The sequence below is a fragment of the Carassius carassius genome, chromosome 27 (genome assembly GCF_963082965.1).
Source record: "Carassius carassius chromosome 27, fCarCar2.1, whole genome shotgun sequence".
In the NCBI taxonomy this organism is placed as follows: Eukaryota; Metazoa; Chordata; class Actinopteri; order Cypriniformes; family Cyprinidae; genus Carassius; species Carassius carassius.
In genome coordinates this window covers 5,255,675-5,274,216 of record NC_081781.1, presented here as the reverse complement: position 1 = coordinate 5,274,216, position 18,542 = coordinate 5,255,675, and the positions used below count along the sequence as shown (strand labels likewise).

Genomic DNA, 18,542 nt, shown 5'->3' with positions numbered 1-18,542 from the left:
AAAGGAATATCCCAGCAGTAAAAAGACCTCTGTGCAGCAATGAAATCCCAAAGTTATGTGTTTGAAGATCAGATGCTGCTTTAACTATCCAAGCACTTTGACTGCAGTGTGAGAGTGATTCGAGGGAGAGTTGTCATCATGGACAAGACTCCTCCAGCATGTTGTGTCAACTGCTGTTACAACAGTCAGCACATTCTACTGAGCCAAAGCTGACACCAAATGTCTTATCTATAATAAAGCGTAACGATATAAACTTTTTATGCATTAAATATCCAGAAATACTACGGTTTCAAGTAGAAACAAGCAAAACGAAACTGTGCATAAACACACATTTAAAACCAGCATATGTGCATGTAAAAAAACACAAACATACATCTTGGTTTAGAGTAAGACTATTTCTACAATGTTAAGTCAAACTCATTGCGCTTAACAAGAGCTCGTGTAACAAAGTTTGAAACATTAGATCTCCTCAGAACAAGCTCTAGCCTACGTTTGCTTATAATAATATAAAATGACAAATGCATGTCCTATGCAAACAACTATACGAAGTCCTCCTCCACCAGTAACCTCTGACGCCTCAGCAAATAGCCTCTTTTGTTTCCGTTCATCTGCCGCGGTTTTGTTCACTTACCCGGTTTTTCGGCGAGCACGAGCGGGTGAATTGAATATAAGAGAATCAGCCCATGCAGTAAAGTGTTTCCAGACATCTCCACTTAAAACCGCTGAGAATGAGATTAAAACGCGAGGACGCATTGGAGAAGCGTCACCGGAGCATGTTTGCCGGGAGAAACTCGAGTACGTGTGTCCGCGAGGATCCCCAAACGCCTTGAATGAACTCTTCCGTGTTTCTCTCCCACAGGCGGCACCAAGCGGTTAACAGACCAGTCTGACGGGTCTGTGTAGTGTTGCTTAGTATTATACTAGGTATGATATGGATACAAAGTGCTACTGAATAGAAATATAGACGATACATTAACGACGTTTCTTTCTTTCAACATCAGGCACTGTTATGTCTCAGCGACTACGTCATATTAAAACAGCCTTTATTTTTCATGAACATTTACTTGTAATTATTTAGCAGACACTTTTATTCAAAGCGACTTAAATGAAGAGTACAACCAGCGATTCAGCTTAAGGAAATGCGCTAAATTAGCAATAAAAAAAAGTATTATTTATTTATTTAAAAATAGCTCCATTGCTTTATGATCTATAAGAAATATTACTTTCAATATTTATAGTGTTAAAATTGTGTACTTCTCCTTAGTTTTGACAATGTCCGCCATAATCAACAATTCAGATATTAGTGTAGACCTAAATAGTTAGCCTACTAAAAATTTTTTTTTTTAAATAAAATAAAACATGGTGAAAACAGAAAAATTAGGGTGTTAAATTATATATTTTTATTGTGTGTCGCATCCAAATCTAGCTAACTAACTCTATCTAACTTCAATTGTGTCGAATAAAACAAACTTTGAACAATTAATCAGATTTAATTGTGGTTATTTAGGATACATGAAATGATAGCTGTGAAATAGCCTTAGCAAGACAAATAAAACGGCCAGTTAATTTAGAAAATGTTAAAATGACATTTGCACCATACAGTAAATTATAATTTAAGATGTGCTGGATTAAGATATTTGTGTGTGTGTGTGTGTGTGTGTGTGTGTGGTGGGTGTATACACTTTTAGACATTATTAGTGGGCAAATAAACTCAAAAGAGTCTGAAAAGTCTAAAAAATGAATTGTGAATTTTTCAGTAACATATGGCCATTTATAGACTCCACTGACACATCATCTGTGCCTCTTTAACACCCTGGTCCATTAAGTTTTATTACTGTCATCATGAAAAAACCCTGCAGACCGACACCAGATCATCATGAATGAAAATGAAAGTGAAAAATGCTGATTTTGCATTTGATATACAGCAAATGCTACTGTAAATATATACAAGCGCATGTGTATAATTTGTGTGTTTGTGTCGCTTTATACTTTCATTTAAAAATATAAATCATTTTATTTCTGCAGCCTTTGAACTTATAATGTTATTGCGCTCTCTGCTGGAGAGAAATCAGTCATAACAGTGTACAGGTCAGATTTCATTTCAGTTTGCAATTACATTTAATTTTTTATTATTAAATCTTTTTAGTTTTTATGCTAATATAATAATTTATATATAGCGTTGTTGATGCCGCAAAATTTTCTTCTCAGTACCAGATTATTTATGTGTATACATACAGTATAAGGGTTATCTTTTAATAAATAATGATCTTGTGAAATCATTTATACTGTATGCATACAGTTTGTAATGTTTTAATAACAAAGATTCACTGCTCCAAAATGCTGCAGTAATCATGGCATGAGAACAACTAGTTGTTAACACTAAAAATGTTACGATGGAACTAAGAATCTTAATTTTCAATGCTGGTTCAAAAAAAAAAAACCCTCTATAGCACCTAAAAGAAAATCTTAATTTTATCTTTTAAATGACCAGAAATGTTGTTATATAATTTATTTCTCAAATTCTGATCACTTGTCTATACTGTATATAGAGTAGGTAAATATATCTTTCCACCCAGTGATATCTAGTATTGAACCACTAGATGGTGCTGTTGGATATATTTTTTGACAACTAAACAACTCTGAAATAATATAATGGAAATCGAAGCAGTAAAGAATATTATATGATAGAAAGTAAATGTAAACAGTGTAATATTGAAGTTTGACTGTCTGTTGTAGTAATAAAAACATACATAATACTGCCAAATCTGGTTAAGCCTATGAATACAGGTGCTATGTGACAGAAATATGATTAAAAATGTTGATCATAAAATGTAACTAAATTGTATTAAAAAAACTCTTTATTTCTTTGAATGAGCACAATGGAGGAGCTAGAAGAAAATAATGAGATAGAAGAAAATTTTATAATTTTCTAAAAACGAATATCTGGTAGTAAACAGCCTTTGAAAACTACCTATTCAATATAATATAATATAATATAATATAATATAATATAATATAATATAATATAATATAATATAATATAATTAATATAATATAATATAATATAATATAATATAATATAATATAATATAATATAATATAATATAATATAATATAATATAATATAATATAATATAGGTACTTATTAATTAATTAATAGCTGGAGAAAAAAGTTATTGTGAAAGCAAAGAAAAAAGTCTCTAGAACATATTTTTATTTATTGTTCCAAACCGAGCCTTCATTTTTTCAAATAATGCAAATTTTGTCAAAAAGAAAAAAAAAGGAAATATCATTTAACTTTGTGGATACATAAAATTGTTATGATATGAGACAAAATGAGAATTTTATAAAAAAAATGACCACAATGACAGTTCTATAATATAATATAAGTTCAAGTTCAAGTTCAAGTCTGCTTTATTGTCAATTCCTCCACATGTACAGTACATACATACAGAGAATCAAAATTGCGTTACTCTCAGACCCCCGGTGCACACAGATAACATTAACATTAAAGCCTAAAAATCTAGATCAAAATATAAAATGTAGATATAACTATACAATAAGGGAATGTTAAAAAAGACATATAATAAAATTAAAAATAAAGTTAAATAAAGCAGCACAAGGCAAAAGGCAGATATAGTGCAAATCAATGAAGTGAACAACAATGCAGATAAAAGATTATTTAGTGCAAAAACAAAAGCTTATTAAGTCTGATTAAAGTGGCAAAGGGCTCAAGAGCAGTTATTTTATTTAACTGACTGATGAGGTAGTGGAATGATGTCAGTTCCATGGAGAATGAGGTAGTGAGCAGACCAATGCTGCACAAAGTGACTGGTGCATGTCAACGTATATTAGTGGGGGGGGGGGGATCTGGGGGGGCCGGGGTTCATAGTCTAGTGGTGCCTGTGTCAGAAGAGGGAGTGGGGGCAAGTTCGGGAGTGAGTTCAGCTTCCTGACAGCCTGGTGGATGAAGCTGTCCTTTAGTCTGCTGGTCCTGGCCTGGAGACTCCGCAGTCTCCTCCCTGATGGCAGCAGGCTGAAGAAGCTGTGTGATGGGTGGGTGGGATCACCTGCGATGCAGAGGGCTTTGCGAGTGAGACGGGTTCCTTAAATGTCCTGGAGGGAGGGAAGAGAGACACCAATAATCTTCTCAGCTGCTTTTACTATGCGTTGCAGAGTCTTTCGGCAGGACGCGTTGCAGGCGCCATACCACACAGTAATGCAGCTCGACAGGATGCTCTCGATGGTGCCTCTGTAGAAGGTGTATAGATGGGGCCCGGGGCTCTGGCTCTCCTCAGTTTGCGGAGGAAATAGAGACGCTGTTGTGATTTCATGGCCAGTGCTGCTGTGTTTTCAGTCCAGGAGAGGTCCTCTGTGATGTGCACACCCAGGAACTTGGTGCTGCTCACTCTCTCCACAGTCGCACCGTTGATGGTCAGAGGAACGTGCTGAGTGTGTGCTCTCCTGAAGTCTACAACAATCTCCTTCGTCTTCTCCACGTTCAGAGAGAGATTGTTGTCACTGCACCACCCGGCCAGGTGGCTCACCTCGCTCCTGTAGTTTGTCTCATCTTTGTTGCTAATGAGACCCACCACAGTCGTGTCATCTGCAAATTTAATAAAAAGGTTGGAGTTGTGTGAAGGTGTGCAGTCATGGGTCAGCAGAGTGAAGAGCAGGGGGCTCAGCACACATCCTTGGGGGGCCCCAGTGTTCAGTGTGATGGTGCTGGATGTGTTGCTGCCGACCTGTACTGCCTGAGGTCTTCCAGTCAGAAAGTCCAACAGCCAGTTGCACAGCGAAGTGTTGAGCCCCAGTTGGATCAGTTTGTAAATGAGCTGTTGAGGGATGATTGAGTTGAATGCTGAACTGAAGTCAATGAACAGCATTCTGACATATGAGTCCTTTTTGTCCAGATGTGTGAGTGCTGAGTGGAGGGTAGTGGAGATGGCATCATCGATCGAGCGGTTGGACCGATATGCAAACTGTAAGGGGTCCAGGGACGGGGGGAGGGCAGACTTGATGTGGTGCATGAATAGCCGTTCATAGCACTTCATGAGGATGGGGGTAAGTGCAACAGGACGGTAGTCATTGAAGCAGGATGGAGATGGCTTCTTCTGAACTGGGATGATGGTGGTAGTTTTAAAACATAATATAATATATTATGTTTTATATTATATTATATTAGCATTAGTATTTTTATATTAGTAGTTTTAAAATATAATATAATATAATATAATATAATATAATATCAGATATTAATGCAAGATTGATACAGATTATGTAGTGATCCATCTTGAAAAAAAACCCCATCCATTAATGCCCAATGTAATCAAAATAAGAGTGCCAAAATATATTTATTCATACTGAAAAATTTTAGCCCTGTTGAAAGCATTGTTCAACATTTCCTTTTAAATTGACAAATTAAATAATCATGCATCCTTAATGATGTATGAATAAAAAACTGCTTTCCATCATAACAGAGGGTTTCTGTTTCCCTGCTGCTAACACACTCCAAAAGTAACATACCCTACCAATAACACCAAACCTGTTTATTTCAGTACACTCCTGCAGAGTTCAACAGCTCAATCAATGTCTGACTTCATACATTTCTTCCATTTCTGCAGAGGAATTATACGGGACCTCCGCTCTAGAGAATGACATCACAAAAAACACTGTAGATTTATTTATCAATGACAACAAATCATAACAAAAACACCACAGCACCCCGAGGGTCTCTGTAAGAGCGCAGGTTAGTGTTTCACCTCACTGCTCACATACTACTTCAAAGATGACATTTTCACTTAACTTTGTGTTTTTACTTACTGGCACCACATTCCTCACATACAGTACTGTACTTTTCGTTTAACACAATCAGCTGCCTTCAGATGAATTTTACCGAGACGGACACCTTACTTTATAGAAATTGTAGGCTAGAATGCATTTGATAAGTGACAACGCAAGAAAGGCTTTAGAGTAGAGACAGGAAAGTAAAAAGTGAAGGAAACTGGAGTATTTGAGATGCATTTTTCCTTTAATTAATAAAAGATTGCTGGAATACCTGAGAGATTTCATCTCTAGATGACAAAGAAAGAATGGTGAGAGACCTTGGTAGCCCCTTTTTACATGAAGGATAGGCTATTGACTACACTTTTAAACTGATGTCGGGCTTTTCTGCTTTTGAGAACATGTTGCCGTATTGCCATTCAGTTTATAGGAGCGTGGAGTGATGTTAAGTGTTTGACGACGTGCCAAAAAACACTCCTCCTTTTTTGTAAAAGAGCAATTTAGAAGAATGAGGCAGATTTTACTGAATAAAGGCAAGGTTATATTTCCGTGTTTATGAAGTTCCATTCAAGTCATTTAGAGATGGTGATTTTTTTTTAAGTGCAATAATTTGTTTGACAATAAAAGCCGTGGTATAGGTTGATCAACTGAAGTGACCTTGTATGTGACTTCAGGCTGAAAAAAAATCCTTCAAAGCTCTTTGACCGTGGCGGTTTACTCACATGCATAGCATAAACTATTTTTAATGTATGTAGGTTATGCTTTTTTGGACGAGTGTTGGTTTTATGTAACACCTTGTCAATTTTTGTCACTTCATGTTAAATGTTAAACAAATCCTTGGCCATGCAAATCTTCAGAAATGGCTTTTCGAATGTGCTTGCATTGTTTTCTGTAGAGATGTCTTTCATACTAATGTTATTCACTAATTAAATCATGGCAAAAAGCACCAAGGCGAAATCCTACAAACCATGCTTTACAGTTTACCTTGTCCACATATGAGGTCTTCTATGAAATACTTTGTGTTTTATAAAAACATTAATACAGTTTTCAAAGGGTACAAGTTGGATAGAAGATTTCAAATAGCATTGGAGAGCAAGCATTTAGGCTCCCTTTACTCTATTAATTGCCTTTCAACTTTGTTGCTTTATAATGGACTTCTAAATGAGGCTTCAAAGACATCAGAAACACTTTTGAAAAAAATTGAGGTGATAGAACTTGCTTTCATGCTTTCTGAGGCCCACAGACTCCATTTTCTGAAACCAAGCACTTGCTGTGCTGCTTTGTAAAAATCACTATACCTTCATCTGGTTCAAGGTTTCTGAGGGATAGTAGCTATTCTAGACCAACAAAGAACTGTACATATAAATCGTGTCTGAGCCAAAACGGGTTTGGGTTGACAATGTTAGACACTTATTCTGACACTGGACTGAAAGGATGAATGTGACCAGGAAGTCCAAGGATACTGTGCTTACACTTCTGTTTCTGATTACTCTTAATGTCCTTGTAATTCTTATAAATCCTTAGGAATCATTATTAAACAAGGAAAATCTTTCAGATGAAGAACAATGACTTCATTGTCAAGTTTTATAACGAAACACCTATTCCGAAACACCCCTTTTGCCTTAGACAAATCAAGGAAATGGTTAAATAAATTAAAAAAGAAATTGAATAAAGAGGAATGTGTAGAAATGTTTATTTCAATGCAACTGGGTCTGATGTATGATTAAATTACACAAATAACTTATTTGTTGCTTTCAAGGTACCAAAAATTTAGTTTTAAAACATCTAAATGTCAAGTGTTTTTAATTAATATTTTTCTGCACTTGCTTAATGCTCTGCACCTCCAAATATGCAGTGCCTATATTTTGATATGTAGCAGTTTGACAAAGCAAAGGACAAACTGGCTTTCAATGTTAAAAAACAACAGAGAAAGAGGAAGAACTTCTTGCTTTCATGTTTTTTTTTTATTAAGTTATAGGAAACTGAGATTTGAATGTAAAAACGCACAAATATATAGTTTAAAATCACAACAGCTAATTTCCCCCCACTGTATTAGTACTTATAGACTTAATCAAGGCATGACCATTACCGTCTTACCTTGCCAAAACAGTTTGTAAGACTGCTAAATAATAGTGCATTTTTTACTATAAATCCTTAACTCTAAATGGGAAAGTTACACAATTAGGGTTTAATTTCGAAAAAGTCTCTTTTACTTTTATTTTTTGAATTTCAAAAATGGAGTAACTTATTGCAAACACAATATTTCCAGTAATTTTTGCACAATGGATTGCTATGCATTTCGTTGTAAAATATTATGAATACATTTTTGAACAAATCATTTGAGTTTATGATTCAAATGACTCACTCTTAGGCCATGTGTCCACTAACGTGTTTTTTCCAGAGGATGGCGTATTTTTTTCAATGGGAGAGACACGTTTTTTAAAACGCCAGGAGCATACAGAGCACTAAGTGTCTTTTTCATGCTGTGCACTCTTTTTTTCTCTGTGCTGAGAGCTGAAGAACGTTCAGTTTAGGGTAAAATGCAGGGCAAATCACTGTCATTACCGTCAGTTAACCAATCACAATAGAGGAGGGGCAGGACTAATACCGGTCAACCATCACACCCTGATTGTACTATGGATAAACGACAATGGAGAAGTTAAAGGAGTCAAATGATGTTGCTAAATAGAACATCATTTTGTGTATTTGGTCTAATGAAATGTGTTTATGTGGTTTAAGCTAAAAAAACATTATTTTCCACATAATGTAGCCTACATTATTGTTTCTCCTGTATGCACCCCCTTTCTGAAACACGTTTATTTTTACAAAGCTCATCGTTCTGAAAAGTGAGGTGTGCTCTGTCATATGAATTGTCAGAATCACATGTGTCGTATAAATCGTCAGTGGTAAATTCTTTAAATATGTAAATGTACTTACAGACTGTGAGTCAGAAGTGCCAGACTGTCCTTGCAAAGTTGGAATTGCACCACTTAGAAACAGTCTTTGTGCACAGCCTTCACAGGATCAAGAAACAGTCCTCCATAAAATGTGCTGCAAACATCAGAATGTTTGGGTTGCAGTGTTCTGGAACAGTGTTGTTAATACAACTTAACCACTGATTTGTAGTTGTGTCCTCTTTTGGAAGCCAAACAAAGTAGTTTCGCTTTCACAACAAGGGCCCTTTTTTTAACAATCTAAATGCAAAGTGTAAAGCACACGGCGCAGGTGCACTCAGCGCGTGTCCAAATCCACGACGAAACATATCTGCTCGTGCGCGAAGTTAAAGCGTACGAGCAGATCATCTACAGGACATGCAGGAATCCACCAAAGCTTCCCAAGGTGAAGGCGGCATGGGATGAAGTAGAATTTCATTCATCATTATAAGTAGTAATAGGCTGAATTGCAAATAGGTAGCTTAATTCTAATACACGCAATGACTATCCATCATTACATTTTTATATTTATGTAGCCTAGACAATAATATTCTTTTACACTGTAATCCTTTTGTTTTTAATTTTTGGCATGTTTGTGTGATGCTCATCCCTGTGTGTAATAAGCAAAGTCAAAGTGCACTGTGGACCTGCCGAGTCTACCAACTTTCTACCAACGCGCTCTTTAAATAACAAAAAAATATTGCGCCAGACTTTAGAGCAGGTTTGAGTTGGTCTATGGCGCAGTCTATTTTCAGCTCCTTAAAATAGCAGTGCGCCAGCAATGTGCCTGAACACACCTCTTTTTTATTCAGCATGCCCATGGGTGCACAAATGGGCGCAAATGCATTTGCTAATTAAACGACGTTGCGCTGGACGGGAAAATGTGAACGGCGCCGGACTGAAACTAGCAAACACACTTGCGCTGTGCATTGCGTCGCATTGCGCCGGGTGTATGATAGGGCCCCAAAACACACAGCATCTCCACAATATTGCAGCGGCGGTAACATCAATACTACAGCGAGAATAAAAGTTATGCTTTCTTTCTTTCTTTATGTTAACATTTTGCACGTATTATGCAAGTCTTCCCCTACAGTGACATAGACATGTGGGGGCGTGTTTGAATGAGCCATTTTAGGGGTGTGTGGCTGACTCTTAACTTTTATAAGAAATGTCTCTTTGAGTTTGAGACTTTATTCTTTGCAACTTTGCAGATCTTCTTTATGCACCAAGAGCTTGTAACACTCCAAAGAGAAAGGAAAATTTTCAATCAGATCATATGACCCTTTTAATATTGATTGTCTCTGAGTATTTATGTCTTTATGTATGTTATTATGGAAAACAATGCTTGGAGAAATGCTATGCATTTGTCATTCAGCGGACCATCATCCACCACAGCGTCTCAACTGAAAAAACGCTGCGCTGCAGAGGTGCTCTGAAGAGGTCACAGCTGGCTGTTTTCAGTAGGCTAAAAATGCTTTGGCGGACTATGGCCAGTAACTTGTTTCGTTCCTGAATAAATCATTGTTTTTGAACAAATCGGTTTATTGAATCATTGAAGAAGACAGTCATTTGTTGCCACCTACTGGCGTAACATTGTAACATGCAGAAAGAGTTGCTGAAAAGTGTTATTGATATTATGTATCTTAAAATTATTTAGCCATTATTAACACTATAAAGAAACGAAAGGAAAGATTCATGTCAAAGGTTCTTCGTGGAACCACAGATGCCAAAAAAAAACCCATATATATATAGTATTTACATATTTGTATTTTTTATATATTTGAGTTTGTGGTAATTGTTATAATAGTAAAACTACTCATATTATTCTGAAAATAATGACCTATAGGATGAATGTACTTGAACTCAAACTGACTGGAGAATTTGCAGGGCTCCAGTTTGTCCCGTCCCTGTAAGAGACAACACATCTCCCTTCAATGCAGCACAGCTGTCTGTGTGGAAAGAGAATACCCAGCAGCACCGTAACACATCACATCAATCTCTGCCCGCTTGACAGGCGCTATGCCCACCTGTTCATGGGTACTGCTTTTCTGGCCACAGCTTGAGCTACGTGTGTGACAGTCTGTGGTCTGGCTGCTTGTGCTTTTCAAGCCTCAGATTACGTATGTGCACTTTTATGACATCAGCTACTGTTTATATCACAATCTTATATATTTAATCTTCAATGGACATGACATTTCAAGCAGCGACAGCAGTGTGATACAGTATAACTTGCCGAAAGCTATATATAATATATCTATATATAAATAAAATACATTAAATAATAAATTATAATTCACTTTTAATATATATGATTAGTTTTTTTTTATTGACTGATTTATTGAAATTTTGTTTTAATGACTTAATCATGATATAATAATTCTTAATTTTCTCTGCTGGACTATTTGAGTACATAATAGTAATATCTTTTTTAAATAAATGTAGACTTGTTACATCATCTAAAGTATATATATTTAAGTATATTTAAACATCATTTTGCTTTTTCACACAAGCTTTTACTGCATGTAAAGTACACATAATCAAAATGTGAAATGGATCTTACATCACTTAGTAGTCTATGCACTTAATCTGATTTGATAATTATGATGGAATTCAAGCTAAATCTTTGATTTAATTGCATCATGTCTTCTCAAGATAATCACAGAGACAAATCTGATTTGAATGTGCATTCAGCAAAGGTCTGATGAAATATCTTCAAATTTCATGCTAATATTGTAATATTAGTCATCAGGACTGAACATATAAATAACACATGCAACAACTGCTGTATGCATGACTGGGATCCGTCAGATGCACTTAGTCACCATGACCTGATCATGAACTTAGTTAACATGCAAACAACAATACAAACTTGTTCAATATATTCACAGTTTTAACAGTTAAATTAAACTAACAAATTAAATAAACAATTAAAGTATGTTTATTTTTATTATGCTCTATACAACATATATAATGTAGAATAAATATTATATAATTATATAAAGACTAGAATTATGGCTATTGAAAATACAGCTTTACCATTACAGAAAAAAATTACAGTTAAAATATATTTAAACATAAACTTATTAAAAAATTGCAATAATATTCCATAATATTACTGTTTTACTGTATTTTTGGTCAAATAAATGCAGCCTTGGTGAGCATAAGAAACTTCAAAAACAAAAAGTTAATTTCTGAGTGAAATGTGTTTCTGCATAATTTTTTTAGTATATCTTCTGTTGTAGCATGTTGTCATAAAAGTTTTAAAAGTATTTTTTACTTGCATTTGTATCCAATTCTTAGTTGTCTCTACAGGGACTGAAAATAAAGCCCCCATTAGAAATTAGTGTTAAAATTTTATTTGCATGTGTTTGCTGAAGTGAAACACACCATTAAAAGTGTTATATGAATTTGACAGGTTAAAATCAAATGCATATTATCAAATGTTCAACAGACAGCGTTTCACAAGTATTCCTACACATCCGTGGTGATTAAACACATTTACTGGTGACCTTCTCTAGAGGGTTACCTTTTCTAGTTAAGCACACCGGTTCAGTTTCACACTCTATAGATAACTTCTCATCCTAAATCTCTTTTCCTCATCCCTTTCTCCTTCGCTTGCTGCTTTCAGCTCAATGTCTCTGAAGTCATTAGTAGCCTCTCTGCCTCCCCTCATCCCATAAAGCCTGTGCACCCTAAAGGCACAGCTCTTAATGGCAGGGGTGGTTGGAAGTGAGCTCTTAACGGATCCGCGGCAGGAAGTCAGAGGTTCTCGTGTTACCTGAACAGGTAGGACTATGTTTGTTTACTTTCATCACTGCCAATCCGGAGGTCATGGGACATGAAGACGTGCTGAAGCGTTAGAAGGTAGAGGCTTGTTGATGTTGAAAAGGCTGACACTCAATCCTGAGATCCAGACACATTCCTAAAAGCAGTCATATATCTGCACTGACAGTGGCTCTGCCTGGGCTGTGCAGTTATATTAGATGCTCTGATCTTCTCTACAAACTAAACAAACATGTGTGCTTGCAGAAGTAAACCAAAGACAATACTTTTCTGAACAAAAGTGAATAAAGGTAATAAATGATAAATCATCAGGTTACCTAGTCACGTAGGTGGCAAGCTGAAGCAGATAATGAAATATGTACATCATAAATTGACTTTTACTAACAATTTGACAAAACTATACGATAATGAAATATGTACATCATAAATTGACTTTTACTAACAATTTGACAAAACTATACCATACACTACATGGTTCAGAAGTTTGAGGTCTGTAAAGATTCTTTTACCTCCAAGGCTGCATTTTCAAATAAAAAGTGTAATATTGTGAAATATTATTACCATTTAAAATAGATGTTTTCTATTTGAATATAAAGTTGAATTTTCAGCAGTCATTACCTCAGTCTTCAGTGTCACATGATCCTTTAGAAATCGTGTTCTCATAAATTAATTTCTAATTATTATCAGTGATGGAAATCTTTTGTGGAAACCTTTTTTTCAGTATTTTTTATGAATAGAAAGTTAAAAAGAAAAGCATTTATTTGAAACAGAATTATATATATACACACACACACACGCACACACGCACACACACACACACACACACACACACACACACACACACATATATATATTTTTTTCTCAATTATTTTTGCAATGACCTTCAACCCTGGAATTTGATGTCAACATTCTCAAGACATGTTTTCAAGTAAAAAAAATATTAAATATTGATTATAATCAGTATTTTTCAATGACTATTTAGTATAATTTTTTCAGTCAAAGTGGCATGTTCTTCCAGAAGCCAAGTGTTCGGCCTTCTTCATGGCTTCAGAAATGGCAGTCGGTCACAGCTTAATTGCTTCCCCCAAGTTGCCCTGAGTTACTCGGTCAAGTCACTGAGATTAACACAGAGAACCTGATGTGTGAGACAGCAACCTTGATCAGAAAAAGACCCAAGGCCCTTGGTACGAACATGCGAGGGTGGTCCTGAAATAGGAATAACCACACAAGCACTATTTACCCTTTCTGTTCTTAATGTTCTAGAATGTTCTGTTCCTTTAATCTGTTTGTGCTCAATGGGCAACACGCTACTATAAACGCTGCATTAGATAAGTGTGACAAACTATTTAGCTTATTTTCTGAAAAAATGTCAATGATAGAGAGTAACTGTTCAACGATTGACTCTTCATTCTCACACAGACATGTTCTGTCCATTTATCTGTCACCATCTGCAGGTAAAAGCCACTATTTGGGACTTGAAGGTTATTTAATGTCTGATCCTGCTGAAAAACTTTAACTTGAAATAGGCATATTATTGTGTGCTTTGTTAACTTTTCACTGAATAAATGACATAACATTTCCATAAACCATAAACAAAGTCAATTTATTGTATGTTTTGTAAGGTGCTTCTACGCCACTGTAGACAGGTTTGACAGCAGGAACTTGACCGTTTTGGTCTCTGTTTGACCTAAAAAGGTCCATATTTCCAATCAGTAGTTGTAGAAGTGACAACACGCTTACACATCCTCGGACTGGTTAATGTAAGCTGGCGATGGATTTGTTGATGCTTGTATTTCAGCAGTGAGCTTTGGGTCTGACCAAATGTCCTGTGTTTACATGTGTTCTCACATTCATTTAAAGTCTATCGCGGGCACATGCACTGCCAGTGGATGAAAGGTTAGCAAACCTAAACACAGTCGTGGAAAAGCCCTGTTGAATTCCCATATTGGTTCAAGCAGGCTTGTGATTATTCGTCCCATTTACCCTGCTTTTAAAATCCTTCATATGCCACCTAACCCTTTGACAAATGAACAGAACAAAGTCCTATATGAATCCCAAGGCTTTGTGCTCTCCATCAGAAGAACTGTAGCAAAGCACAACAGTTATGTGAGGAATTCCCAGATCAAGACCTTTGGAGTCGTTTGCTGTTCACTGTGCACTGAAGTGAAATGCGATATCTAGGCTTAGCACTTCAGACACAACATCATCTTCTAGATCGGCACGATGCTTTAAAGTAAAAGTTATGCTTCATCTCCACAAATTCAAGGTGGATTCTGATTACAGTGAAAACCCTTAAGTAGGGGTATTTTAACATAGTGCTTAAATGAATGCATTAGATATCATTTCATTTGTGTGTGGTCTTTCTTGAACAACAACAAAAAAAAAATCGAAAAGCATTTGTAAATCATTACAAAAATTATTGTGCTCATGGTATCAAATACAGTACTTTGATACCACATTTTCATATAATGGTATTATAAGGAAGTTAAAAAAAATAAAAAATTTATCCTTGAACTTGTGAAATTATATATCAGTTAATTTTGTTTAAAGTACAAATTCATTGTTGAAGGCTGCAATTTTTTCTAATTATTTATGTTGTTATACTGAGATATTTAAAAGTATTTGTAATATAATATATTATATCTAAGTTAATCTTGTTGAAATCACTTTGTATAAAACATTTCATTTATATATTCAAATAATTTCTATAGTCATAGATATACTTGCTCAAATATGTTTCAAAATATATTTCAAAAACTATATTTCCTACAAATATTTTTAGGCAGCTGTTGTATATTTTTAAAATATAATGTATTTATAATATAATATTATAATATAATAAAATCTATTTTTTTAAATTATTTTTGTTGAAACCACACTGTATAGATACTATAACATAAAGGTCACAAAATTCTGTTTCTAAAATGTTTTATTCTAATTTATTTTGTAGGTATACTGAGATACTTTATTACTTATTACTTTTAAAAATATTTTTCATTTTATGATATAATACTTATATTAGTATTTAAAATCAATAATATAAGTAACATTAGTAAACAATGGTTCCTTCACTATTTATGTGATAGTCACATTTAACCTTACAAAAGAGCTGTTTGAAGTCAAAGGTCTGATGTTTGTTAAGGAGGGGCATTGTGTTGTCTGTTCTCTCCTGATGAGGCTCTAAGCTTTGGGGTTTAGGCCAAAGATAAAGGTTTCACAAACCTGCTGGTCTTGCATGTGGGATCAGCTGCATTTTCCATGCATTAAAGCATCTCTGCAGCTCTCCGACCTTAAAGAAGTTATTACCCTCATAATTAAAATTGTAACATCAATATCCTTTGACATGCTCCAAATTGTTTGAACATGGTTTTGTGCTAATTAATTAGCTAGATTAACAGTATTACCTACTTAGCTGTGGTGAAGCGGTAATGCCCTTGATACAGAAAGGGCACAGCATTCCCAGGAACATAATTTTGAGTCTGGTTTGCTTAATAATGAAAGTAAAAACAAAAACAAATATGCAAATCTATCTATCTTTGTGATCTGTACATTGAAGGTGTGCATCAGATGTGCATATTCAAATACATACTGCTTATGTTGGCTAATGTGAAAAATATTTTTAATGTGAAAATTGACAGCCATGTAGCACTTGTGGATCTTCTGAATGTCATGTAGAGTTGGTCTTCAGCTCTGGCATTAGCGAGGTTCACATTCCTCAACCACTAGGGCGAGATGTTATCACACACACTCCAACATCTGCCTCTTCCTCCTGCAAAGAGAAAGGGATAAAAACCACAACCCTCATCAATTGCTCCATTTGTAACTGTTTCAGAATAGACCACACAAGAAAGAGGTGCCATGCTCAATTGGTTGTCATGAAGGTAAAACATGAGATCTTAAAGGAGCAGTTCAGCTTTAAAATGAACATTCTGTCATCATTTATTCACCCTCATGTCATTCCAAACCCATTTCATTATATGTTGAAAACATGTCAAGCTCTAAAAATGCCCCAAAACACTATAAAAGTCATGTAATAGTAGTCTATGAATCAAGCACTATATTCCAAGTCTTCTGAAGCCATATCCCAGCTGGCATTTCAACGTTGATTGAAGGTTGAAACAACGTTGGTACCATGGTTGAATCAACGTTGAATTACCTTTTGATTTTGCAAATTGGATCAACGTTGATATTGTTCATATGTTTGCACGGCCCACTGCAAAAAAATTAACTGATCCCGCTACTGGGTTAATAACTAAGTACACAGAAACTAGATTGTTAACTGTTTTATTTAGTGAACTAGGGTTGTGCGATATGGACAAAAAAAAAAAAAAACTATCGCGATTTCTTTGATAAATTTTGTGATTTCGATTTTAATCACAATTTTGACACACACAGATATGCTTTACAGTCATAAATGCATTCAGGATGAATTTGAAACATATTTCCAAAAGAAAACCAATTAGAGCTTTAACAAAAAGTTGAAACGTCTCTAGAACAGACATAGTCAAAATAATCACTATAGTAAAGGTGAAACAAAATGTATAGACTTATGGCAAAAATAAAATAATAAATCCGGTGTCCAGGGACTTTTTTTATTTTTTGCCATGCATTGTTCATAGAGCTCATTAATTGTAGCTGTGCCTCAGGTAGATTTGTTATACATTATACAGGTTCACATGTAGTCTTCTCCAACTGTGTCCTGTGCACTCACAACTCTCTCTATGCTCATGTGCTAGATATTAATTATTCTCACACTTTTTTATTTCTAGCCTTTTACCGCGTGCAGTGTGAACGCTCTGATCCATTAACATGGGCTCAGAAAAAAGGCCCATCACAGACAGTGTGTGAACCTGGAGTTAAGTAGGCATATGCCCAGTTTGTTCTGTTCTCTGTTCCCAGTTTGTTCTGTTCGATCAAATCAGAATTGCATTCTGATTTGATCGGAGATCATACTGCGGGAGGTTGGGGCCGCGGAAAATCGTGCTATAAAGCGATTTAGAAACGCGCACGCTCAAATCGTGATTTTATGACGATTTCGATTAAGCACACAACCCTAGAATGGACTGGAAATGAACAGAAAATAACTCAGGCTGGCACCGCTCAGCGAAACGGGAAAACCAGATCCGGGCAGAGCTCAGCAGCGGGTAGACAGTAAGCGGTCAGGAGGGAACATGTTGACAGCCATTTATGCACGTTTGAATTTGTTGTTCTGTAGCATATGCAGCAAAAATATCTAAGATAAATTGTTGGTTTATTCTTAAACCAATCAGCGAGCTCGAATAGTGGAAGCATAGTATCAGTTTAATATTTATTTTTTTGTTATTTAAATATATATATGAAATGGTGTTATTATGTTTTGACTTAGACATTTTTTTACATATATGAACAATATAGATAGATAGATAGATAGATAGATAGATAGATAGATAGATAGATAGATAGATAGATAGATAGATAGATAGATAGATAGATAGATAGATAGATAGCCTGTAGAAGCCAAAGGTTGGTCAATATTAGCAGAACTACAAAGATCTCTTAACATACTCACTCATCTCCCAAGAATGATTTAGCATAAGGGTTGAGTTCTTTTATTAACAGTAAGCTGAGCTGTGGCACAGTGCCCATCGCTGCCCACAGTGTTTGTGCAGCTCCAAGTGTGTGAGATTATACAGAGGCTAAATAAAAAACAATTCCCTCTGTGTTTTGCCCAACATGTGTTTACATTCGCATCTTGACTATTGAGGTTGGATTACCACAGGCCATACACTGAGATTAGGTTTGGCAAAATTCTGATGACACCCTGGTCGCTTGTTATAGAATAAATGATTGCTGGAAGCTGTGATGCTTTGTAGTTGAGTGCATTCATTCGGACAAAAGAAGGAGAGCTGCACGGCAGCATTCAGAAGTTTCATGCTCATTCAGACTGCATGTTCCTCTTCACATGTTCCAGCCAAGTGGATTTTAAATGTAATTTCCAAAGAAAAGAAGTAGCGTACCTTTTGATAATTAAGTTGTACAATTACTATAGGTAAGTGGCTATCT

At 35.5% G+C, this 18,542-nt stretch overlaps 1 protein-coding gene across 2 annotated transcripts in view; it reads right to left on the bottom strand.

Moving 5' to 3' along the window:
• LOC132106517 (discoidin, CUB and LCCL domain-containing protein 1-like) overlaps positions 1-915 on the bottom strand; it is a 32,657-nt gene extending 31,742 nt beyond the window's left edge. Inside the window, exon 1 of one of the 2 annotated variants that reach the window (XM_059512269.1) lies at positions 632-915. In XM_059512269.1, coding sequence (XP_059368252.1) covers positions 632-707 — 76 coding nt within the window. In that variant the 5' untranslated portion in view covers positions 708-915. The remainder of the gene's footprint in view (positions 1-631) is intronic. The other variant, XM_059512270.1, reaches the window with a different exon arrangement.
• Between the last annotated feature and the right edge of the window lie 17,627 nt (positions 916-18,542).